Source organism: Scyliorhinus torazame, chromosome 21, assembly GCF_047496885.1.
Source record: "Scyliorhinus torazame isolate Kashiwa2021f chromosome 21, sScyTor2.1, whole genome shotgun sequence".
NCBI classification, from domain to species: Eukaryota; Metazoa; Chordata; class Chondrichthyes; order Carcharhiniformes; family Scyliorhinidae; genus Scyliorhinus; species Scyliorhinus torazame.
The window spans coordinates 82453990-82480762 of NC_092727.1; the positions used below are offsets into that span (position 1 = coordinate 82453990).

Genomic DNA, 26773 nt, shown 5'->3' on the forward strand with positions numbered 1-26773 from the left:
TCCAGATGAACAGAAGGCAGCCGCTGAGGACGGAGAGCCGCCCGCCCAACAGGCTGTGGGGAGGTTCAAAGGAAGCGCCACATGTGTAACACGTGTACACCGGCATCGCCATCATTCGAGGACCTTCCAGATCGGGGAAGCTATCGAAGACTCCGGCTGTGCAGGGGGACAGTGTTACATATCTGCCAGATCATGGTGCACCTGGCACCGCAGGTGAATGGAGGAGGACACCCGCTCCCAGTGGCTGGCAAGGTGATGGTCGCCCCAAACCTCTACGCCATGGTGTCCTTCCAGGCACCGAGTGGGGACTTGTCAGGCACCTCAGATCTCGGCGCACAGGTGCATCCTGCACCATCACGGAGACCTTATATGCCCAGTCGCCACAGGCCTTGGACATCTTGACCCATGGCCAAAACCCTCCACACGGACGCCACGCGTGCGGTGTTGGCGTGGGTGGCACCCATGGTCGATACCACCTCTTGCACATGGTTGGACTCCTGCAACTGCACCTGTAGGTGGATGCTCACCGAAAACCCCTCATGCAGACCCTGGCTCTGCGACTGAATCTCCAGAATCTATGGGCCGCCCGTTCCAGAATCCTGAAACCCATCTGGATAGCAGCTAGTCCCTGGGGTCGGCCCACCCTCTAACTGTCCATCTCCTCGGGAGCTCCTAGCACCACCTGCTGTACTGGAGCATGTGTGTGGTGCACACAAATAGTGCCCGAGGAGCCTTTTCACTCAAGTGCCAAACCAAGGAGTGTGTCTCTGGGATGGTGGCGGGTGTTGGAGACAGCTATGACGGGAGGCCAGTGTCATCCCTGGGCTCAAGATCCAGGGTGTCTCGGGATGTGGGTCGATGGCTCATGATCGTATCGTCCTCCTTGCCGGTTGGCACATGGGGTTCCGGCTGTGACTGGGGTCGGGGTCACCAGAAGGGCCCGTGCCATCACCAGCAGCTCCTGCAAGACACAAGACAAGATGCATGAATGCATCGTGGAGTGAGGGTGGTGGTGGAGAGGGTGTGTGGGGGAGGTGCGGGAGTGGGTAGGGTAATACATATGTCATGGGGAACCTCATCTCAGCAGGGTCTCACTTCCTCGCCCGATACCGACCTCCGCCCCGGCGACTGCCTTTACCTCAGGCCCGCCGACCATGTCCAGTGCCCTCTTTTCTGTGTGAGGGGCCACAGGTTCCACAGTTCCCTCCTGCTCTAATAACTGTGCACGGCCTTCTCCTGAGGGAAGGGGTGGGGGGAGACGGAAAACACACAGTGTTAGACAGTCCGATGCATGCAGCCCAGGAGGTGGGTAGCTGGTGGCTTCACTGGCCGATATAGATGCCAGCATGTGGTGCAGTGTGGGGGTTCGGCCGCCCTCTGTGTTTGTGGGATGGGGGTTAGCACCAGGGGCACAGTGCTGCCTATTCACCCTGGCCACCCAAAGGAGGTTGTGCAGTTTTTTCCAGCACTGTTGGCCGGTCCGGACGGTATTGCTCACAGTGCTGACGGCCTCTGCCACCTACATCCAGGCCCGGCAATCGGCGGTGGCTGGCAGCCTTCTTCTCACACCGGGTTACAGGATCGCCTGCCACTCCTACACGGCGTCCAGCAGTGTCTCCAGTTCAGCGTCGGTAATCTCTGTACCGCTCTCCTTGCTGCCATCTTGTTGGCTGGGATGAATATGAGTGGGGAGTGCAGTGTGTATGTGACCGCAGCTCGTCAGCCTCCGGAGTGTCAAACCCAAACCCAGCGAATCCAGCACAGTTTCTCATTGGAATCGACTGTGTTCCACATGGCGCCAGTGCTAGCCCTTTAACGGTCGTTGAATTGGTCCAGGTGCGTCGCCAGTTTTACTGTCATAGAAGTCCACTAATCCTGTCCCGCTGTCAACACTTCGTCCCAGGATTGGAGAATCCAGCTACAATACTTACGCCTTTACTCCAACTTCACCTATTAACTTACTATTCTCTATACTAGTGCTTTCTGTCTCCCACAGTGTTGTGTGCATCCTGGCATTCCTCTCTTATATTTCCTCTTGCTTTCCACACCCCTGCCAAGTTAGTGTAAAGCCCCCGACAGCACTAGGAAAACGCCCCACAAGGAACTCAGTCCCAGCTCTGTTCAGGTGCAACTCATCCGGCCTATGGAGGGGCCATCTTCCCCAGAGCTAGTCGCAGTGTCTCAGAAATCTAAAGCCCTCCTTCCTGCACCATATTTCTAGCATTACATCCATCTGCTTTATCCTTCTATTTCTGTACTCACTTGTACGTGGCACTAGGAGTAATCTAGAGATTACTACATTAGAGGTCCTGCTTGCTAATTTTCTACTTAGCTCCTAAATTCTGATTTAGGGAATCCATCCCTCTTCCTCCCCAAGTCATTGGTGCCAAGGTGGTCCATGATGTCTGGCTGTTCACCCTCCCCCAGAAGAATATTCTGCAGCCGCTCTGTGACATCTCTAACACTGAAACCAGGGAGGTAACCTACCATCCTGCAGTCAAGTCTACAGCCACTAAAACGTCTTTGTTCCCCTAACTAATTAATTCCCTATCACTATTGTTCTTCGCTTCTTCCTCCCCTCCTAAACAGCCGAGCTGCTTGTGGTGCCACAAATCTGGCTCTGACTGCACTCCTGAGGAACCAGCTTCCAAACGGAAAACTGATTTCTGAGCAGAACCCCAGGGGAATCCTGCACTATCTGCCTAGTTCTCTTGGACTGCCTGGTGGCCATCTATTCCTTCTCTGTTTCTAGACCCTTAAGCTGGGGTGTGACCACCTATGAACGTGCTGTCCACGCAGCTTCCAGTCTCGCAGATGCAACAGTGACTCAAGATGCCCCTCGAGATCCAAACCGCAGAGCTCACATTTCTGCAGCTGGTGACACTTCCTGCACATGTGGTTACTAGGACACTGGTAGCGTCCATGACTTTGTACATATTATACGACACGCATTCCACGCGACCGAGCTGACCTGCCAGGTCTTAAAACTTCTCTTATGTTAACTTTATTCTACTTTAGATTACATATATTATATTATGATTATTTGTGGAACGATATGGCTGATCACATGACTGCTAATGAAGATGATGTAGATGTTCTATATGATGGTGCCATTCAAGAAGCAGATTGGGATGCGTGATTTGCTTCTGAAGGCAAAGGAGGAGGATTTTGATGGATTTTATTTTGTGCTCAGCTGCTCAGCAGCATTCTTTTCTCAGTTGTGAATAAAAGCTGAATGAAATTGTATGAATTTGTACACATATGGCTTTTGTTTTTAACAGTTTTGATAAATTTGATGAATTTAATGCCTACTCCATGAAGATTATTTATAAATACAACTTCAATAATAAAAATACTTTCTGGCTTCTTTTGTGCTACTTTGGGTCCTGCGTTGGTGAGAACTGACCTGGCAGCTCTGCAGTAGTGAGATGATGGGTGAAGATGGATTTCAACACCTCAAAATCAAACTCCTACTTCTTTTGCCTAAAAATTGGGTCTCAGAAACCCGACTTGAGGGCTTCCAGGCCCTCAAGATGTGGTGCAACCACCTCTGAATGCTACCTAACATATTACATTAGGTGTTCACCAGTCCACTGGCACTGCATATTTTTTGATAACAGATGAGAACTATGTGCAATAGTTTCTCTGCTGGTTCTTCTCCAGATTCTTTTAAAATGCACAGATGCAAACTATTCCAACCCAGGCTTTTGATATTGGAGTTTTGTTTATTTTAATTTTAATTTTAAATGCAATTGTACCAGTTCTAATATCTTCCTCTGATGTCACTGCCATTGAATTAACCCCCCCTCCCCATAGTAAATACTGATGCAAAGTAACTAAAAGATATTTCCGCCTTTTCACTTTTTCTGTGATGTTATCTGCAGATTCTTACTGGCCATAGTGCCCTTCCAACGTTCCTTTTTAAGGGGAGGCAATGGCGTACTGGCAATATCACTGGACTAGTCATTCAGAGGTCCAGGCGAATGCACTGGGAACATGGGTTCAAATTCCACCATAAGCAACTAGTGGAATTTAAATTTAAATAATTAAGACTGGAATTGAATGAGAGCCTCCGTAATGGTGACCATAAAACTATCCTTGATTGCCATAAAAATCCATCTGGTTCATGTCCTATTGGGAGAGAAATCTGCAATCCACACCTGGTCTGGCCAACATGTGACTCCAGATCCATAGTAATGTGGTTGATGCTTAACTGCCCTCAGGAATGGCCTAGCAAGTCACTCAGTTCAAAGATTGGATACAAATACTGGCCTTGGCAGCAACGTCCACATCACATGAAAAAATAAATTAACTCGGATGTGTTTTCTTCATAATTTAATTGCATATTCTTTGCCTTTGCTCCTAATCTCTTCATATTCTCCCTCGTCATGCTCTCCTGTGCTATCCATGTGTTTCCTGTTTGCCATTTCCTTCACCTCAAATTCTTCCCTCGTATCTTTATTCATCCACAATGCCTCATTAGTGTTTTGGTTGTCGGATTCTTTGAGGTAACACAGACTCAGGTCTTCTAATCTAATCTCTTAATTGTAACCTTTCAGTCTGATTGTCTTCTGGCATCTGCTGCAGCAGCAATCCCTCAAAACCAGCTTTTCGCCAATCGATTCCCCTGGTCTTTGTTATAGTTGCATACTTTTCAATTATTTATCCTAAACCATTAAATTACGGTCCTTATTGCTGAGGCAATATCTATCATCTGCTCTGGTTCATTCACCATCATTGGATCCAGTAGCAAATGCTAGTTTGTCATTACTGATTTTAAAAAGAGCTGTATGCACATTAAAGGAACTTCAATCATTTATCCTTTCCACCTACCTCATCTGACAATTAATCTTGGGATGGTTGAAAATTTCACAGCATCACAGAATGGTTATAGCACAGGAGGCCATTGAGCCTGTTGTGTCTGTGCTGGCTCTCTGCAAGTTTCACCTAATCCTACTCCTCCCACCGTTTCCTGTAGCCCTGTAAATGTTTCCTCTAGGTGGCTAGCTATCAGCAGTGGATGTTAAAACCGGGAACAAGAAGTCAGTTTAGGTTCATTGAATCATGAATTTACAGTGCAGAAAGAGGCCATCTAGTCTGCACCAGCCCTTGGAAAGAGTACCCTACTTAAGCCCACACCTCCACCTTATCCCCGTGACCCAGTAACCCCACCTAACCTTTTTGGACACTAAGGGGGAATTTAGCATGGCCAATTCACCTAACCTGCACATCTTTGGACTGTGGGAGGAAACCGGAGCACCGGGAGGAAACCGACGCAGTCACGGGGAGAAAGTGCAAACTCCACTCACACAGTCACCCGAGGCTGGAATTGAATCCGGGACCCTAGAGCTGTGAGGCAGATATGCTAACCACTGTGCCGCCAAATTATAAATTCAGAGTACCCAATTATTATTTCTTCCAATTAAGGGGCAATTTAGCGTGGCCAATACATCTACCCTTCACATCTTTGGGTTGTGGTGGCGAGACCCACGCAGACACAGGGAGAATGTGCAAAGTCCACACGGGCAGTGACCCTGGGCCTTGCTAGGTTCCGGCTGTGCTTTGTCCAGTTACGAACCCTTAGAAACAGGAACACTGTACTTTAATAGTAATACCTGGCCTGTCGGTAGAAATGGCCTTCCATTCAGTAAACACGCTATGGTTCAATTACTCCCACTGGTTCTTCGGAGACCTTCTTGCCCACAGCTATTGGTTCTCTGACAATAAATGATTTCAGTCTTTCAAACTAATGTTTAATTTAAATATGAAGGCTAAGTCCACTCTGGAAAATGAAGGAGCTTAATATTTTTAAAAGTTTTGTTTTCAAGTTAACATTTCTGCCATTCTTTGAAAAGTTCATTTAGTTTTTAAAAATCAAATTGTTTCTGTACATCTTCATTCATGTATTTTTTTCCATATTATAAGCAACATGAAGAATCATCGTAAAGTTGTGACTGGGACGCAGGTCAATTCTGTGTATGCTTTTAGGGTTTCTGTGAGATCGTGATACGCGAACAGTTGGAATGAATTTGATGTTCGAATGCTTAACTGCAAATTAACTACCGGAATTACTGTATAAAACAGCTGATGTTCATTGCCAACATGTAATCTTCACTCAGTGTTGTCAAAGCACTTCCACTCAACCAATAAACATTTAACACATCCCATCAGCTCATATTTTGTCACAAAACATGCCAAAACGATGTTTTTATATATTGACTCTTATTGGACCATTAGTCTTACTATCAGTCAACAGTTTACAAACCTGAGGAAACAAAATTCTGGTCCCAAAGTTTCCGATCTGTTCAGAAAACAAAGGTAAGGCCAGTGGCGCAGTGGTTAGCACTGCTATCTTCGACGTAGAGGTCCCGGGTTCGATCCCAGCCCCAGGTCACTGTCCGTGTGGAGTTTGCACATTCTCCGTGTGTGTGTGTATCTCACCCCCACAACCCAAATATGCGCAGGGTAGGTGGATTGGCCAAGCTAAATTGCCCCTTAATTGGAAAAAAAATAATCGGGTACTCGAAATTTATAAAAAAGGGAAACAAATGTAGTTTTAAGGGATTTATATTTGTATTGGTAAACATTAGAAATAGATATGGTTGTAAGTGTATTTAATTTAATGTTTCTGTGCCTGTAAGGGTAAAACCTATAGTTAGATTCATGCTGGACAAAAGGTGTTGTGTGTGTGGGGGTTAGTTTCAATTTCAACTGCGATTCTATTCTGCATAGAGAGGGCTATGGTGAGTAAATCAACCAGTGGTTGCTTAGCAACTGGGGCCTTGCAAGGCAGAGAAGCTTTTTAAGTTTTAGTTTCGCTAATTTGATTGTAGTTGAAGATAGATAGTGAGAGAAGGTAGCTCTCACAGCTCTGCTAGCACCTGTTGGTTTTAGAAGGCTAAAGAGGGAACATCTATTTCAACCAGCTTGCTAGAAGAAAAGCCACACTATGGAGCAATGGTTAAGAAAACAGATGCCGTAAATCTAATGTCCAGTCAGTTAAGGAAACTAGAGAAATGCAGAGAAGATTCCAAGAAGCCTGAAGTCAACAGAACAGAGGAAACTGGGAACCAGAACAGAATCGTATTGAATAAAGTCACAGAGTTGAAAAGGCATTGGATCGTGAGAGGCCAGAAAGATATCTGCAGTAGTCCTAAAGTTTGTGAGAAATTACTACAGTTTGAGAGACCTTTGAAATCATGTAAATTGGTGGCTGGACCTCAAGAGTTTGTATAAAAGCTTTTGAGACAAAGGAAACCTGAAGGGAAAAGTGTAAAGCCTGAAATCAAAACCTTGACGAAAGCAAGAGAGAGAAAGCAATGTGGTAGTCTGTGTAGAGGTATTACGGTACCTGGTAATGCTGGAACATCATTGGTAGATATTGTATGTTTCCTATTGGTCAAGCTGTGTGGTAGCTCCGCCCTGCAAGGCGGGGTATAAGAGCCTGTGCCGCCCCAGCAGCCTTCTTTCTGTACCTGAGCTGCTGGGGAAACATCTAGTGTATTAAAGCCTTCAGTTGGACTACAACCTCGCTTTAGTGGTCATTGATTGTGCATCAATTTAATAAGCTAGATTTAAAAGGATGGAGCTCCGAATCAAGCCGGACGGAGTGTCAGCAACTCAGCCCCCACGCGGCGAACTCAGCGGCAACCTTCAAGCACTGGCTGGCGTGTTTTAAAGGATATCTTGGAACGGCCGAAAACACACCCATGGGAGAACAGAAATTGCAAGTCCTGCACTCGAGGGTGAGCCCGGAAATTTGCACCCTCATCGAGGACGCGGACGACTTCGATGCAGCAATGGAGCTGCTAAAAGGACATTATATTTGCCTGGTAAACCAGGTCGACGCTCGACATCTGTTAGCAGCGAGGTGACAAATCCCTGGGGAATCGCTGGAAGAATTCTACCGTGCGCTCCTGGTGTTGGGGAGAAACTGCAGCTGCCCACACGTTTCGGCGCGCGACCACACAGAACTTTTGATCCGGGTCCGCTTTCTTGGCAGGTATGCTGTCCTCCCAAATCCGCTAGCGATTGCTGGAAAAAGACACTCTCGACCTCAAGGAGACAAGGGCCCTTGCAGGCTCCCTGGATGTGGCCTCCCGAAACGCCTGCGCTTACGTTGCCGACCGCGCGGCAGCCCCCTGGGCAGCGTGAACCCCTCCGCAGCCGACCCCGAGACATCTGCCATCCCCCCACAAGCTTGTGCTGCAAGGCGGCCTGGCAATCCCGGGGGGCCCCGCTGCTACTTTTGCAGGCAGGCCAAGCACCCACAGCAGTGCTGCCCGGCCTGCGCATCCACCTGCAAGGGTTGCGGTAAAAAGGGCCACTTCGTGGTGGTATGCCAGGCCAGTGCGGTCACCGCGGTCTCCGGTGGTGAATGCGGACCGCCACCACAACCCTCTCCACGGTCCCCGTGCGGCCAGCGGGTGCCGCCATCTTCCTCCTCCAGGGCCACGTGTGGCCCCTGGGCACTGGATGGGCGCTGCCATTTTATGCACCCCCAGCCATGTGCGACCAATGGGAGCCGCCATCTTGGATTGACTCCCAGAACCGCCCGAAGAGAACACTCAACTGCTGTGATTAGCCTCGGTGACCCTGGACCAGTCCCGGCCTCGAACACTCTCAACTGCTACAACAACAGTACTAATCAACGGGCACGAGACATCCTGCTTAAATCGACTCTGGGAGCACGGAGAGCTTCATACACCCCGACACGGTAAGACGCTGTTCTCTCCTCATCCACACTGTTAATCAAAAAATCTCCCTGGCCTCCGGTTCCCACTCAGTAGAGAGAAAGGGGTTTTGTGTAGCAAACCTCACGGTCCAGGGAAGAGAGTTTAAAAATTACCGGCTCTACGTCCTTCCCCACCGCTGGGCGGCCACATTCCTAGGGTTAGACTTCCAGTGTAATCTCCAAAGTCTAACTTTCAAATTCGGCAGCCCTATACCCCCTCTCAGTCTGCAGCCTCGCGACCCTCAAGGTCGATCCGCCTTCCCTGTTTGCGAACCTCACCCTGGATTGCAAACCCGTCGCCACCAGGAGCAGACGGTACAGTGCCCTGGATCGGATCTTTATTAGGTCAGAGGTCCAAAGGCTACTGAGGGAAGGAGTCAGTGAAGCTAGCAACAGTCCCTGGAGAGCTCAAGTAGTGGTGGTAAAGACCGGGAAGAAGCATAGGATGGTCATCGACTACGGTCAGACCATCAACAGGTTTACGCAGCTGGACGCGTACCCTCTCCCCCGCATATCCGACCTGGTAAACAGGATCGCGCATTACAAGGTCTTCTCCACGGTGGATCTCAAGTCCGCCTACCACCAGCTCCCCATCTGCACTAGTGGCCGCAAGTACACTGCCTTAGAGGCAGATGGGCGGCTCTACCACTTCTGAAGGGTTCCCTTCGGTGTCACTAACGGGGTCTCGGTCTTCCAGCGCAAGATGGACCGAATGGTTGACCGGTACGGTTTACGGACAACATTCCCGTATCTCGATAATGTCACCATCTGCGGCCACGACCAGCAGGACGACGACACCAACCTCCGAAAATTCCTCCAGATCGCAAAGATCCTTAACCTTACGTATATCAAGGATAAATGAGTGTTTAGCACCGACCGCCTAGCCATCCTCGGCTACTTAGTGCAAAATGGAGTTATAGGCCCCGAGCTTGAATGCATACGCCTCCTTATGGAGTTCCCCCTCCCTCACTGCTCCAAGGCCCTGAAGCGCTGCCTAGGGTTTTTCTCTTCCTCTGCCCAGTGGGTCCCCAACTACAAGCGAACAAGGCCCGTCCCCTGATCCAATCCAGTTTTTCCCCTGTCGATAGAGGCCCGCCAGGCCTTCAGCCGCATCAAAGCGGACATTGCAAAGGCCACGATGCACGTCATCGACGAGTCCCTCCCCTTCCAGGTTGAGAGCGACGCGTCTGACGTAGCTCTGGCGGCCACCCTCAACCAAGCGGGCAGACCTGTGGCCTTCTTCTCACGTACCCTCCATGCTTCCGAAATCCGCCACTCCTCAGTCGAAAAGGAGGCCCAGGCCATAGTAGAAGCTGTGCGACATTGGAGGCATTACCTAGCCAGCAGGAGATTCACTCTCCTCGCTGACCAACGGTCGGTTGCTTTCATGTTCGATAATGCACAGCGGGGCAAGATAAAAAACGATAAGATCTTGCGGTGGAGGATCGAACTCGCCACCTATAACTAAGAGAAGCTAAACGGGCCTCCTGATGCCCTGTCCCACGGCACATGTGCCAACGCACAAGTGGACCACCTCCGAGCCCTCCACGAGGACCTCTGCCACCCGGGGGTCACTCGCTTATTCCACTTTATCAAGACCCGCAACCTGCCCTACTCCATCGAGGTGGTCAGGATAGCCACCAGGAATTGCCAAATCGGCACGGAGTGCAAACCGTACTTCTACAGGCAAGAGAAAGCGCACCTGATAAAGGCTTCCCGTCCCTTTGAACGCCTCAGTATGGACTTCAAAAGTACCCTCCCCTCCACCGACCGCAACACGTACTTCCTGAACGTGATTGACAAGTATTCCCGGTTCCCATTCGCCATCCCCTGCCCCGACATGACCGCAACCACCGTCATCAAGGCCCTCCATAGCATCTTTACGCTGTTCGGGTTACCCACTTACATACAGTGATAGAGGGTCCACTTTTATGAGCGACGAACTGCGTCAATTCCTGCTCAGCAAAGGCATCGCCTCGAGCAGGACAACCAGTTACAACCCCCGGGGTAATGGACAGGTAGAGAGGGAGAATGGAACGGTCTGGAAGACCGTCCTACCGGCCCTACGGTCCAGGAATCTCCCAGTCTCCCGCTGGCAGGAAGTCCTCCCAGATGGCCTCCACTCCATCCGGTCACTGCTTTGTACGACCACCAATCAGACACCTCACGTCTCCTTGGCTTCCCCAGGAAGTCCTCCTCTGGGACCTCGCTCCCGACCTGCTTGGCAGCCGGGGATACATCCTGCTCCGAAAACATGTGTGTGCACACAAGTCGGACCCGTTGGTCGAGAGGGTCCATCTTCTCCACGCTAACCCCCAGTACGCCTACGTGGCGTACCCCAACGGCCGGCAAGATACGGTCTCCCTACGAGACCTGCCGCCCGCCGGATCCCCACGCCCATCCCAGCCACCAGTCCCACCCTCCCTCCCAATGGTGCACCTTACAGCCGCCCCCTTCCCAGGAGGATCGGTCCTTCCGCCGGCCCTGTCTAGGCCCCCCCACCCACCCCGCAGACGCTCCCTTCCCAGATCAACCGTTTTCCCCACCAACGCCGTCTAGGGGTGTCGAAGCTGCCACAGAGATAGAGGCCACGCTCCCAGAGCCACAGACACCCGAGCCTCCACCGGCGTCATCACCAGAGCTTCGACGATCACAGAGGACGACCAGGGCCCCCGATCGACTGATTGCTTCATTTTAAAGTGTATATAGTTAATTGTGAATCTGTAAATAGTACGACAATAAGACAAAAACACTGTACGGAGATATTACAGTACCTCCATAACTATAATTTCTACCACGTTACCATTTTGTAATATCAAGCCACCACCCCAGCCGGACTCTTTTTTAACAGGGGGTGAACGTGGTAGTCTGTGTAGAGGTATTACGGTACCTGGTAAAGCTGGAACACCATTGGTAGATATTGTATGTTTCCTATTGATCAAGCTGTATGGTAGCTCCGCCCTGCAAGGCGAGGTACAAGAGCCCGTGCCGCCCCAGCAGCCTTCTTTCTGTACCCGAGCTGCTGGGGGAAACATCTAGCTTATTAAAGCCTTCAGTTGGACTACAACCTCGCTTTAGTGGTCATTGATCGTGCATCAAGCATAATTTAAAAGATAACTTGAAAGTGTGACTTTAGCGGAATTTGAAACCACTCGTCTGGAAACCGGAGTTCAATGGCACAAGGTGGCTCACAATACAAGAATCCAATTTTTCCATGTTTAATAAATGTTTTTTCTTGTTGTTAAAACTAATTAGCAGTCCTGTGACTCTGTTCTTCCATGTATTATACAAAAAAAGTAAACGTTACGGTCCTTTGAGCCAGGATTCCATTCTGGGATTTTCCCATCCAGTTAGAGCATCAACTGGGATTATAACTCACCCCTTTCGTCTTACCAGTAACAATGGTACTCCAAAAAGCAGCGTCAGTAGTGAGTTAATTTTGATTCAGGCGCCTCGGAAAAAGACAGAGCGGGTGGAAATAGAAAGCCTAGTGGAGGAAATCGTGCAGGTGCCGTAGATATTCAGATATCCCAGAGGAAGGGTTACTAAAGGAAAGGCAGAGGCTGCAAATGGAATTTGGATTGGTAACCACGGGTAAAGCGGTAGGGAAGCTGCGAAGGGTGAGAGGGGCGGTATACGAGTACGGGGAGAAAGCAAGCCTGATGTTAGTGCACCAGATGAGGAAGCAGGAGGCAGCGAGAGAAATTGGGAAAGCGAAGGACATGGCAGGGAACACGGTCTTGGACCCGGCGGAGGGGAGTGGGGTGTTTAGGAAGTTTTATAGTAAATTGTATAAGTCGGAACCCCCGACCGGGGAAGGGTGGGGTGGGGGGGGGGGGTTTCTGGGGGGTGGTTGGAGTTCCCGAAGGTGGACAAGGAGTTGGTGCAGGGCTTGGGGTCCCGAATCGGGCTTGTAGAAGTAGTGGAGGGGTTGGAGGCGATGTAATCTGGCAAGGCCCCAGGACCAGCTGGGTACCCGGTGGAATTCGACACGAGGTTCCCGGGGGTGTTGGGACCGTTGTTGGTCAGAGCCTTCAATGAAGCAAAGGAGCTCGGAGTGCTCCCCCCGACATTGTCACAGGCGTCGATCTCCCTCATTTTAAAACTAGGTAAGGACCCGGAAAACTGCGGGACATATAGGCCGGTCTCCCTGTTAAATGTGGGTGAAGATCCTGGCCACAAGGATTGAGGATTGCGTCCCAGGGGTAATTGGGGAGGACCAGACGCGGTTAGTTAAGGGATGACATTTGCCGACCAACATTAGGAGGTTGCTTAATGTAATCATGATGCCTCCAGAGGGGCGCGAGGTAGAGGTGGTGGTGGCCATGGACACAGAGAAAGTCTTTGATCAGGTGGAGTGGGAGTACTAGTGGGAAGTCCTGGGGCGGTTTGGGGAGGGATTTATGAATTAGGTCCGCTTGCTATACCAGGCACCAGTGGCAAGTGTGCGGCGAATCAGGCGAGATCGGACTACTTCAGGCTACACCGGGGGACGAGACAGGGATGTCCACTTTCCCCACTGTTGTTCGCCTTGGCTATAGAGCCGTTGGCATTGAGAGCGTCGCGGGTCTGGCAGTGAATGGTACGGGGGGGGGTGGAACACAGGGTCTGGCTCTACGCGGACGATCTGCTGCTGTGCATATCGGATCCGCTGGGGGGAATTGGAGGGATTATGGGGATATTAGAGGAATTTGACCGGTTTTCGGGATATAAATTAAATATGGATAAGAGTGAGGTCTTTGCAATCCAGGAGAGGGGGGCAGAAGAGACTGGGGGAAGATGCTGTTCAAGGTGGTGGGAGGACGCTTTCCATATTTGGGTATCGAGTTGGAGCAGCTGCATAAACTGAATTTGGGGCGACTGTTAGAACAGATGAGGGGGTATTTTCGCAGGTAGGGCCCGGTCCCGTTATCATTGGCGGGGCGGCAGTTAAAATGACGGTCCTCCTGAGGTTTTTGTTTGTTATCCAGAGTCTCCCAAACTTTATTCCCAAGGCGTTCTTCAAAAAAGTGAATGCAGAGATCTCGGAATTTGTTTGGCAGGTAAAGCCCCACGGGTGAAAAAAGTGCTGGTGCACGGGGCCCTCCCGAATTTCATCAACTATTACTGGATGGCGAATATTGCGATGGTCATGAAGTGGGTAGTGGGGGAGGTCAGTATGGGAACGGGTGGAGGTGGCCTCATGCAAGGACACGAGTTTGAGGACATTATTGACGGCACCTCTGCCATTCTCACCGGCTCGGTACTCCACAAGTCCAGTAGCAATGGCAGCCCTGAGGGTGTGGGGACAGTGGAGGCAGCACATGGAATTAGAGGGGGCAGCGGCGTGGGCGCCAATATGTGAAAATCACCAGTTCGCTCCGGAGCGGCTGAACGGGGGGGGGGTTTCAGGGTGGATGTAGGCCAGAATCGAGAGATTTGGGGATCTCTTCATTGATGAGGGTTTCCCGAACCTGCAGGAGCTGGAGGGGGAGTTTGAGTTGACAGGGGGGGAATGGGTTCAGGTACCTGCAGGTGAGGGATTTTGTACGGAGGCAAGTTTCGACCTTCCCGTACCTGCCGCCCCAGGGGCTACAGGATAAGGTGGTGTGGAGAACGGGAGGAGAGGGGAAGGTCGCAGAGATCAATATGGAGCTGATGGAGTGGGAGCGGGCCCCGATCGGGGAGGTGAAGAGAAAGTGGGAAGAAGAGCTGGGTGGGGAGTTGAAGGCTGGGTTATGGGATGAGGCCCTGAGGAGAGTTAATGCGTCCTCGTCGGGCGCCAGGCTTAGCCTGATACAATTTTAGGTGGTCCACAGGGCACACATGACTGTGGCCTGGATGAGCAGATTCTTTGAGGAGGTGGAGGATAGGTGTGGGCGCTGTTCGGGGGGTTCCTGCGAACCATGTACATATATTTTGGGCATGGCCAAGGATGAGGGGTTTTGGCAAGGGTTTGCTGATGTCATGTCAGAAGTATCACAAATGAGGGTGGTGCCGAGTCCAGAGGTGGCGATCTTCAGTGTTTCGGAAGACCTAGGAGCCCAAGGGGTGAGAGGGACCGACATACTGGTCTTTGCCTCCCTGGTGGCCCGGAGACGGATCTTACTGGGGTGGAGGGACTCGGAGCCCCCGAAGTCGGGGGTGTGGGCTAGCATCATTGCGGGGTTTCTCAGACTCGAAGAAATTAAATTTGCCTTGATGGGTTCGTTGCAGGGGTTTGCTCGGAGGTGGCATCGGGCGGTGGGGGGGCATGGGAGGTGGTTGGGGATGGTGGCACTGTTTGTGTAAGCCATGTTGGCTGGGGTTTGTGCCCAGAGGGTTGTTTGTTGGATATATTATTGTGGTTTAGTTTTTATTGAAATTTGATGTTTAAAACTGTTAAAATATTAAATGCCTCAATAAAATATTTTCTGGAAAAAAACAATGGTACTCCAAACTTACATGTTCTGATCATGCTGAGAATCTTACCAATAATAACTTCACATCCTGAATTTCTTCAGGATAACTCTTTGTTGGATCTATAGTCTACAATGTAAAAAAAGATTCATTCACTCACTGCAGAAATGGATGTTACAACAGACAGAGAGTATATTGAGTTCTGAGTTTTATGGTGTTCCTGGAGGTGACTTTTTTTATTTCAGCGCACTGCTGACTGCAGAAGATACTTTGTTATAAAGCAGTATTGCTGTTGTGCTGCAACCTATAAGTGAATCTTGAGAGTAAAAAATGAATAAAATTTTGCATACGAACACCACCACCTTCAATCAAATCACTCACCGTACTGATTTGGAATTATACCACTGTTCCTTCACTGAAACTGGGTCAAAATCCTGACAGTCTCTTCCGAACAGCACTGTGGATGTTCCGACACTACATGGACTGCAGCGGTTCAAGAAAGGCAATGGTGAGGGCAATTAGGGTTCGGCAATAAATGTTGGTCTAGGCAGTGATGTCCACATCCCACGGCTGAATACATTTTAAAAAATCACATGTACAAGTTCGATCACCGAGTGCCAGCAAGGGAGAAATAAAAGTATCCCATTTGGGAGGTGGAATGGGAATGAAGCGATCATTTCTCTGCGTATTATAGGTGTAGCAAGACACTGGGGCTGTTTAGCACAGGGCTAAATCGCTGGCTTTGAAAGCAGACCAAGGCAGGCCAGCAGCACGGTTCAATTCCCGTAATAGCCTCCCCGAACAGGCACCGGAATATGGCGACTAGGGGCTTTTCACAGTAACTTCATTTGAAGCCTACTTGTGACAATAAGCGATTTTCATTTCATTCATTTTTTCCACACTGTCCTCTTCATAAGTAGGCCCATAATCTGTCTACCACTGGAGTAAAGAGGAAATCACCGTATATTCGTTAAACTGAAAGTGCATTTAAAACATGTACAGAATTAGAAACTATTGGGAGCTGTTTTACGAAATCAGAGCGAACCATCAAATGCGACATCTGCTAAATGCTTCGGTCTAGAGATTTATATTTGTGACAAAATTTGAACAACCACTTCATAATGTGAGAAATTGCCTCCCTGAAAATTTCCAATGCTCATTATATTACTACAATTTAGAGAAATATACATCCTTCATCTGCACAAAAACAAACCATTCTAAAAGGCAGCACTGATGCTTAAAAATAAATTAAGATCCATTTCTTTAGGATAAACTCCATGGTGGGTCTATAGTCCAGTGTCAAAGGAGAAGATTCATTCACTCTCTGTAGAAGTGGATGTTACAAAAGGTTGAAACACAGAGTCTATAGAGGTCTCAAGGAGCTTTATGATTTTCCTGGAGGTGACTTTTTTTTTATTTCAGGGGCAATACCCACTGCTGATTGCGGAAGATACTTTGTTATAGAAAAACATGTTGCTGTGCTGTAAGCTGCAAGTGAATCTCAGAGTAAAAAAAAGCTAATAAAATTTTCTAGTTATTTCTCCTTTTCGAGCTGTGCTCTGTGTGACCATGCATGCTGATTAGTAGCCCACACAGGCACTGAGAACGGGCACTGCTCATTTCAACCAAGGTCCCTTTCTCTCTCGTTCGACTCCCCGTTGTGACCGCCTTTTCACTCTCACTCCCAGTCCTTCTACTGTGTACAAAATAGTCACAAACACAGAGCACGGTGATTGTCTCCGCACATACACCCAACTGAGTGTGCTGTTTTTAAAAAATGAATCCATCCCATTAAATCACAATGATCTATAGTCCTGATCGACACAATTGCTGTTATTTTACATATATAAGACATCTTGTGCTAAACATTTCCATCCTGGACTGCTGGGGCGGATTATACACTGCCCACTATATACAATTAACCTCTTTGAGTTCAACATTGAAGCAACCAAGACCAAAATACAGATTATAACAAGACTTTAGTTTATTCCAAGAATGCAGTGAATAAAGAGATGTTCTATGTCTCTGTAAGTTTCACTAATACTGCTTTTATGATACTCAGTACAGAGAAGAATAACTGGCTATAGCTGGATGAATGGTAATGATCCTGTGCAACTGCTCAGGAAACTGAAGTGTGTGAAAATAAGCCACATTTTAACTATTAGGTGGTGTTATGAATCCAATTTCAAGAGATATGACTATCTAAAGTTAAGAATAAAATGTTAGAAACCAGGCTATCGGAAGGTGAAGGATCGGAGGAAAACAAAAAAAACAACGCTACTATTTGCATATTTAAGCCAAATTAAATTCAAAACTTCTCACCGTAAAAAAACAGATAATTTACGGCTAGTTTTACGTGACTTCAGCTCTAACAAGTAAAATCAATATCAAGGTCCAGGCACTACCCGGCAAAACTCTACTCAACTTTGCTCAGTAACAGTGAAGAATACCTTCCCCTCCACTCACTGATCCTTTTAAGCCACCCCTTCCCAGACTTGATGACTCTTACAAAAACTGTTCGCCCATTTTTCAAGGCAAATTTGGAAGGACAAGATCAAGCAGGAGACAGTTGTGCAGCTGGGGAAACAGTAGGAATAAAACTAGTTGATCTTCCATCGCATCGTTCACATTATATGGACTGGGCTCTTAGTGTACTTACAGGTAACACTCAAGTGTCCATTGCTCAGTGCACCCAGATCAGATACTGAATTCTAGCACTTATTCAGCTAATTACCCCAACTCAAAGCCTTTAGTTTCTCTCTACAAATTAATTCCACGTTTTGCCAGTTCATTATCTCTCTCTTCCACATCTTTGGTAGCCATACCGCTGTCTTGATTGTATCCACTCAACAACCAAAATATAATCCAATTAAGTCGAAAACACCGTTTTGAGCCAATTAAGTTGAACTTTGTGACAGAGTGAGTTGCTGGTAGGAAGTGGCTGGGAGTAACTTTGGCACAGCTGAATGAGGGGACAGTTGGGGGAAGGGGTTGAGGGGAAATGTTGAGGGATATTATCTTTCTTAGATTGACATGCCACTCAAATTGGATCTCAGATTCATAGCAAACTGAGGTGTGAAATATCAAGAGCATTTATGAGGTCCAGTAGGGTATGTTATAAAAAGCTGGAAGGTGAGAGGGGTACAAAGTGCATTTTGTTGTGAGGTGAAGAGGAACTGTCATGGCAGTTTAGAAAGTGTTTTTTTTGCAATAAGACTGGAATTTTATTTAGGCAGGGGAGGATATCAAAGACAAAATCCACATTGGCAAATGTCTGTCTGCAAAAGAGCTAAAATTAAAAAGGAGAAAAACACTAACACAATGAACGGATGGAAAAATGAGCAGGGCTCAATCAAATATTAATTACATTTATGCATGCATGAGAAGATTACAATTCCGCATTTGAATTTTCTCGGGCCAATATTTCTAAAGATTGAAACGTTGCGAGGGTACACGAGTTACCTGAACATCTGGGCGGCTCAATCATTGGGAATCAAACATAAATTGTGTCAAAGATTGTGTAAGGAATCACGGAACTGGCTGACTAAATTTCAGTCATCCCGAAGACCAAAATCAAAACAGAATAGTGAAGACATATGCTGCACAACACGTGGCCAAGATACCTTTTTGAACTGACTCTATCCTTATCATCTCTACTGTTCTTCATTATTCTGACTCTATCCTTATCATCTCTACTGTTCTTCATTATTCCATCTTTGAATGTTGAACACACAATGATCCATGATTCCTTGCCCTTAGTTTTTCTGTTCAAGCTGGTTCTCTGAAGTTCTACATGGTCACTGCAAGAATAAACCCATCGAGAGAGATCTATCACAAATCAAAAGTTACTGCGATCAATATTCTCCCTACATTTTTTCCATTGTGAGCAGCCTGTTCATTTGAATCCAATTTAGTTTTAAACTTATGTTTGCATGGTTGCGCAAATGGTACCTTCCTTTGCTGCAGGTTACAGGGAATTTTGCATGCTGCTGTAATATAGTTTAGCACATTGGGCATTTTGAGAGTTTATGATCTACATTATGACAGCACTTCATTGCTGACAATTAAAAATCATTTCAAGTGCAAACGCAGATATACAGGAAGCCCACTTATCCACCAAATCTACTATATAGGGTCATGGTGTGAGTTCCACACATTCTCGTAAATTCGTTTTTGACCCCCAGAGACAAAGAAGTCCCAGCAGATCATGTTGACTGGAAGACCTTCTTCCCACAATGCCAAAGCAGGAGACTGCTGAAACTCCAAGATAAATATAGTTAATGCTGGAAACAAACAAAACAGGTCAGGCAGCATCTACGGAGAGAGAAAGTGAACTTGTGTTCCAGGTCAATGATCTTTCACCAGAATGAGATCCTACGGCACCATTTTAAGAAGTGATATATCCGCTATCCTCAATATTTATCCCACAATCACAAAAATAGATTTGGACATCATCACGTTTCGGTTTGTGGGACCTTGCTGTCTTGCTGTACATGAATTGGATGCCATGTTTCCATTGGTTACAGTGAATCCACACTCACTGAAGGTTTTGGAACTTGTTCCCAAGATTGATGACTGCGAAGACAAGTACTACTCAATATCAATGCTGACATAAACTTAAATTCATGACTCTTGGTTCTGCAAAACCTATTCTCTTAGAATGCTATGGAACAAGTCTAATATGTCATTAATCCAAAGACCCCAATGTTTCCACTTTTCCACTGTAAAACATCCAGCTTTCAGCCCATGTTGGTATTTGAGTGCTTTAAACTTTCAAGTGGCTTTCTTTTGCATATTTGCCAGGACCGTAAGTATGCAAGCATCCACTGAAGCAGTCCAAAATTGGACATTATTATAGTTGAAGCCTAACCGAGCTTGGTACAGAGTCAAAATAGAGTTTGTTTCATACTTAATGATCTGGCAGTATTTGTTTTTCCCCCCAATAGTATAAGAACAATATGGTGGCTGTTTCTCAAAAGATCCCCTTGTGATCAATCCATCGCTCACCCTTCCTGGAACAGGAAAAAGGATGCACAGGCCAGGCCTGCAATCACCAAGATCCACGCCAGATATCAGTGTCACAGCAACAGTTATTTACCTTTGTCCCTGAAAAACACCGAGTGAGACCTAGAAGTTGTACATCCATCAACATTGGTTATAGGTTGTTTACATTAAAGATTAGCTGATTTGTATTCATGCCTGTAAAACATTGTGTTGGAGTGCTTCATATTTGTTAAACCACCATTCTCCTTACAGAACAGCAGTGATTATACTTCAAAAGTATTTCACTAGCCGTGAAGCACTTTGAAAGGTCCTGAGGTTTTGAAAGTCTCTGTATGAATCCATGTCTGTCTTTCTTTCCCAATTCACAGGTCGGGCCAGAGAACATTAAAACTCATTTTTAAATAACAGCATTTTCTTCGGGCCATGCTTTCTTTTAAAATAAAGTACCAAATTATTTGTTTCCAATTAAAGGGCAATTTAGCGTGGCCAACCCACCTACCCTGCACATCTTTGGGTTTGTGGGGGCAATACCCACGTAGCCACGGGGAGAATGTGCAAACTCCACACGGACAGTGACCTGGGGCCGAGATGAAACCCGGGTCCTCGGTGCAGTGAGGCAGCAGCACTAACCACTGAGCCGCCCCTTCTTCGGGCCTGCTGCAACTTTCCCAGCACCTCCTTGCAAGCCTAGGTTGAGAATTTATGGTGACACCAGGATTCGGTTGCAGATCTTAGAACTTAACTGGATATTTTCCATGAACAAAAATCAAGTCATGCTGCTCTGAAATTGGTGAATATTGAAGCTTGGGTGAATTATACCAAAACAGATGTTAAAATTAAAATCTGAAACTCTACCCCATTCACCTACCTTTGGGCTTAACAAAGGTGAGGCAAGGATCAGTCAGCCAACCTGTTCCCAAGAGGCAGCTTGGCAATTTAGCTACCTTAATAAGATTGTTCGCCTTGGATTTATCCAGCTTTGCCGGTTTAACAGCAGCCAACCAGGTTTTTCAGGGCTCAGGAAAGAGAGGCAGGGAAGGCTTTAGAAGAAGCCAAGTGCCTGTACCTCACTGCTGATGATCAGGAATCCTATCCTCATGTCACCATCCCTCATCAGGCCCACCATAGTCAGGAATCGGATCTCCTCACCCTGCAAGGTCAGGAATCAGGCCTGCTCCTGCAGCAGAATTTCTCTTCCTGAACGGAGGCCAAGCACGTCAATGAAGCTTATTTCCAAGTGGAGAACTTGACAAGTCCAAAAGACACGGGAATTAAAATTCCACTCAGACTTCTGGTTTTCCTGTGCAAAACTCTGTCCCCTTGCACCTATGTAACTTGCCTATGTTAATATTGGCCAGAATACCAGGGGAACACTCTTGTTCCTCTTTGAAATGGATTTTGGAACACCTGAAGGGGAAGCTTGTTATCACCTAATCACTACTTCGATTTACCACATCTATTCTATTAATCTCTTCAAGTGAGCAGAATCTTACAAACTTGCACTTGTATTGCATCCTTAACATGTACTGCCTTACAAAGGGCATAATCAAATGGACTTTGGTCATTCCCCATCTTTCTGAATAGAAATCATTTGAACTTTAACTATGTACAGGTAATTTTCAGTAATTACAAACAAAAACAATAACATTATTAACAGCTAGAACACTTGACATACTGGGTTTGAGTATAATCAGTCACCTAGAGAAGTGATTATTGGTTTCAATAACGCTCATTACCGAGTACCAATATTTTTTCTGCAGCTGCTTCTTATTTAGTTTTACATTGATAAAACCTTTGTGTATAATCCTATCGGCTGACCTATAATTAACTGCACTTTGCCAGACGCCTGAATTTACTTGTAAGATTAAACCACTCATTAACTTCTAAAAAAACAGACTTTAAAGCTTTAGTACTTCACAGGAGGCGACCCTTTTCTTTATTTAAAAAAACTTAAGTTGTGCAATTTGTTTTGATATAGTCACAGCCAGAGTCACTAAAAATGAAATGTATTTTAAAAAGTAACAAGTTCAAAGCCTATGTAAATTGGCCAACTGTAAGTAAGATCATTCTTTTTAAATCTTATGATAGGGAATGACTAGGGGTGACATGGTAGCACAGTGGTTGGCATTGCTGCCTCACAGCTCCAGGGTCCCGGGTTCAATTCCGGCCTCGGGCGAGTGTCTGTGTGGAGTTTGAACTTTCTCGCCATGTCTGCGTGGGTTTCCTCCGGGTCCTTCGGTTTCCTCCCACAGTCCAAAGATGTGGATTGGCTATATCTTTTTATTAAAACAGTAAAAAAATATATACAAGGCCAAACGGTCCAAACACAAATTTTGTGTTGGAGAAACAGGGTACCCTCCCCTCAGTACCAATGGACGGGGAAGGGGGGGGGGGATACTCTGATTATTAAAACAGTTCACAACACGTTTCTACAAAAAACAAATGGTACAATATATCCTCGCCTCTGTACCAACAGAAGGGAAAGGAAGGGGGATGGTGGGGAGAGAGGGGAAAGGAGGGTGGTAGGGAGGGAGGGAGTTGAAGTGTTGATGAATGGGGGGTCAAATATGCTAAATTGCCCCTTAGAGTCCAAAAGGTTAGGTGGGGTTACTGCGTTACGGGGATAGGGTGAAGGCGTGTGTTTAAGTACGGTGCTCTTTCCAAGAGCCGGTGAAGACCAAATGGGCTGAATGGCTTACTTCTGCACTGTAAATTCTATAAATTGTAAGTTTATCATTAAATTTTGTGCGTCTTGGCAGTATATTGTTTGGAAGATACCAAAGTATCCAGGTTCTGTATCTGGTCTGTATGGAGTCTGTTGCACCTAAGCAGCATATCAGGATACCAGGATTACCCTCGATACCCATGGGTTGGGGAAAAGTACCATTCCATCCTTAAAGCCATCCAACAATCCATGTCAAAAACGCATGTGCATATGCCAAGGGAAACCTGGTAGGCACCCACTGTAGACTTATCGTTAAGGCTCCTGACAAACAGGAACAAGCATAAGTTAACACTTTGAGAAAGGTAGAAGAGTGGGACAAAACAGAAGATGTGTTTTACTACAAAGTATAAACAGCAGCAAGAGTTCTACAATGTAGAGCAGTCATTTTCAAAGTCGGGGCTGCGACCCGCAGGTGGGTCTAGGGGGCTGCGGAGTCATCCATCGCGGCGTTCCTGATCGCGAGAATTAAAGTGACCGGCTTTAAAATGATGTCTATGACCGGCTTTCAGAATGCAGATGCGCTGCACACGCGCGCCGCACACGCGCGCCACACATGTGCGCCCACTCATCAGTGTGCATGCCAGAGTCCAGCAAGAAATACCGCCTCCCCTGATGTCAGTGCACTGACCCAGCAGAAATTTTTTTCTTAATTCAGTCAAGTCTTACTGACTGAAACGACGGCTGAGAACAAATCACGCGCCCCGAACACTGACTTCCCGTGCTCTGGGCGCAATTGCGATTCCTCCATTTTGTCAGCAATAAACACGCAACAGGACTGTAAAATTTAAAATGGACTGTTTTGTAATAAGGACTATTACTACCACCTCTGTAACATCGCCTGTATCTGCCTTTCTGAAACCCTTACCTGTGTGTTCGTATACAATGCTCTTCCAGCTGGCCACCCAACTTCCCCATGCCATAGACTTCAATTCATCAAAAATTCCATCCTGCACCAAGTCATGATCACCCGGCGCTCACCGAGCAATGGCATCGCAGCATCTAAAATTTTAAATCCTCTTCATGAACTTTTCTTTCTCTGCAACTCCACGACTATGCAGTCCTCCAACTGTTATATGTATCACTTACTCATGGCAATCATCACAACCATGGCCAGTGCGCCTTCCAACTCTAGAATTTCCTCTCAAAACCCTTGCACACCTCTCATTCCCTCTGCTTCATTAATTGTTTCCTTAAAACACATCTAATTTCCCAAACCTTCATTCGCCTCTTAATTTCTTCGCTCCTTTGGCACCAGAACCATTTTATGTCCGATTGCTTCTTTTAAGTGCCTTGAATGACATGCGCCATGTAAAGTCAAGTTGTTTTTAATGATGTAGCTACAGAAATAAAATATCCTTCTCCAGATGGAATCTCACCAGCAAGCCATTGACCATGTGTTCCTTGCTGAGAGAGTGGGAGCTCTGGAATCTGCATTCTGTGGCAGCATAGCACAGTTGTAAAAAGGGCAGAGGGAGGGAGGGATAGGGGTATTTGTGAGGGCACTATATGATCCCAACTGTTAAACAGAATAGAACACCATGTGGAAAAACACAAAGACAAGCCAAGAGCTACTTTCACTGCACAAAACGTACAGAAGCATACAGCCACTCTGACTGATCAAACTCCAAGTGCTTTCATTAAACAACTGCCTTGCACAAGGTAAATTGCAAAATCTGAATTTTATTATACAAAGTCATGAAATGTCATTCTAGCTATCTGGGAGTCATTGATCGAGTCATAGCAAAGAAAATGCTACATTAATCACTGGTGCCTAAAATGTGTTCCAGACGGTTACTATTCAGTGTATGCGGATGGTGCTCCCAAATGGATAAACACAAGCTTGATGTGGCAATGAGACATACAGACCAGAATGGTTCCAGGTTACATCCTGGATGTGTACCAAATCTGAAATCTCAGCCACAATACTACAATTAGTATTTCTTGGTCACAAAGGAAAGAGTACACAATGAAAACAGCTCGAGCAGCACAGAACCTGTTCCTGCCGATAGCTCAGTGGATAGTATTCTCACCTTTGACTCATACGGTTGTGGGTTTGAATCCTACAACAGATATAACATAATCTTGGCTGACAATCCAGTGCAGTATTGAGGTACCATTGCACGGTCAGAGTCTGTTCTCTCTGGTGGACAGAGAAAAGCCGTCCCTGGTGCCCTGATGAATAATTATGCCACAATCCAAATAACAAACAGATTATCTTATCGTTATCACATCAGTGTCTGCCAGACCTAGTTGCACTTGAATTTGGCTGCTGCATTTTGCACTAGATAACAGAGACAAGACTTCAATAGTACCTCAATGACTGCAAAGAACTTTGGGAAGTTCAGAGGTCCTGAGTGGCACTAATTAAACTAAAGCTTTTTCCTCAGAGGCGTATGCAGAATCAGAGGGCTGAATTTTTAAACAGCAATCGAGGTTGGTTTGGAGGCAGGCAAATTCCCGCCATTAGCCAGTTTAACAGCACGTCCCGCACCTGGGTCATTTTGAACCATGGCAGTTCATGGGGTGGAGGTTGCTGGTAGGACAGCTACCTGTCCACAAGCAGAGCGTAGACAATTAAGCTTCTGCTTTGTCCATACTGACTGGAATTTTTCAGTCAGTTTGCAGCTCGCTTGCGGAGGCAGAAACAAAATACTTGGATGGAGGCAGTCTCCGAGGCAGCAGAGCAGGTGGGGGCCAGCACTCCATGTGCCATGTTTAACCTCACCCAGTAGTTGTAACTGCAAGATGGCCAGAGGCCACCCTGGACTGTCTGGCAGCTGTGGTCAGTTTTAATTTCATCTCTTCAGAGAGCACCTTCACCTTGAGGCACCCTCTCTCCTCCTCACAAAGCACTTCCCACTGGCATTCCTACCAGCAATGTTAAGAGTATTAACTACTCCTAATTCAGATGTTCGTATATATCTAGTGTATACAAGGGAGGGAAGACAAAATCATGGATTTAATGTGAATTTAATGACTCATTTGCATTAATATCCATGACCATCTTGGAGACAAAAGGTTGCTGAAAATGCTTGAGCAAAAGGCGAAACGAATATTTATCTTTGGTATAAAACAGCTCTGTGCAAGGGAATTTCCTTCAATATTAGTACCTGTTACACTCTCGAAGAAGAATGAAAAGCATTCTCATATTCATTTCATCAGTTGGAGAAACTAGTCACAACATTCTGGAAAGTATGAATCCAACAATTGACATGGCATTTACATAAGTCCAAGGAAAAGTCAAAAGCCTTTGGACTGATAGAAACATCATGAAGTTCATTCATACTATTTTAAGCTATGCTTAACTTACATGTGGAGACGACTTCTTCAGCAGGACCAGTAGAGCTTGAAGTACCAGGTTTGAGAAACGTGGGCCAATAGGAACATAATCTGAAATCAAATGGAAAAACATGAATATTTTTTCTAATTCTGAGTCTCTGCTTCCCAACTCCTTGGTGGGGTTAGATTTCACAAACATTTGGTACTTTTATGGGGAAAATGGACAAAAATGTTGATAGGCCATTTATCTGTAGCAGCATTACAGCTAAAATTGGCTGTATTGTCATTGCTCCCAATAATGTTTTCTCTGACAGCAGTGCGACTTTGGAATTCTGCCTCAGATGGTAGTGGAAGCCGGGTTACAGAATATAATTTTTTTTTTTATTGAGGCAATTATAATTTTAACATTTTAAACAAAGAGATCCAACACACGCAAAAACTCCACATTAAAATGCTCGACCCCCCCCCAACCCAAGCATAAACCCCAACAGTCATGGTCCATGTACCTACTCCATCCCAGCATTAGATTTCCTATCCTTATTCATCACTTTCATGTGTCGTGTCCCCCCCCCGCCCCGTGCAGATGGTCAATTTTCCTTGAAGTCGATGAACGGCTGCCACCTCAAACCCCTGTAGTGAACTCCTTAAGTTTC

At 46.6% G+C, this 26773-nt stretch overlaps 1 protein-coding gene across 2 annotated transcripts in view; it reads right to left on the reverse strand.

Annotated features, from left to right (window-relative positions):
• LOC140398375 (vesicle-fusing ATPase) overlaps positions 1–26773 on the reverse strand; it is a 405179-nt gene that overhangs the window by 138166 nt on the left and 240240 nt on the right. For both annotated transcript variants that reach the window (XM_072486990.1, XM_072486991.1), the window contains one exon: positions 26152–26231. In XM_072486990.1, the coding sequence (XP_072343091.1) occupies positions 26152–26231 (80 nt within the window). The remainder of the gene's footprint in view (positions 1–26151; positions 26232–26773) is intronic.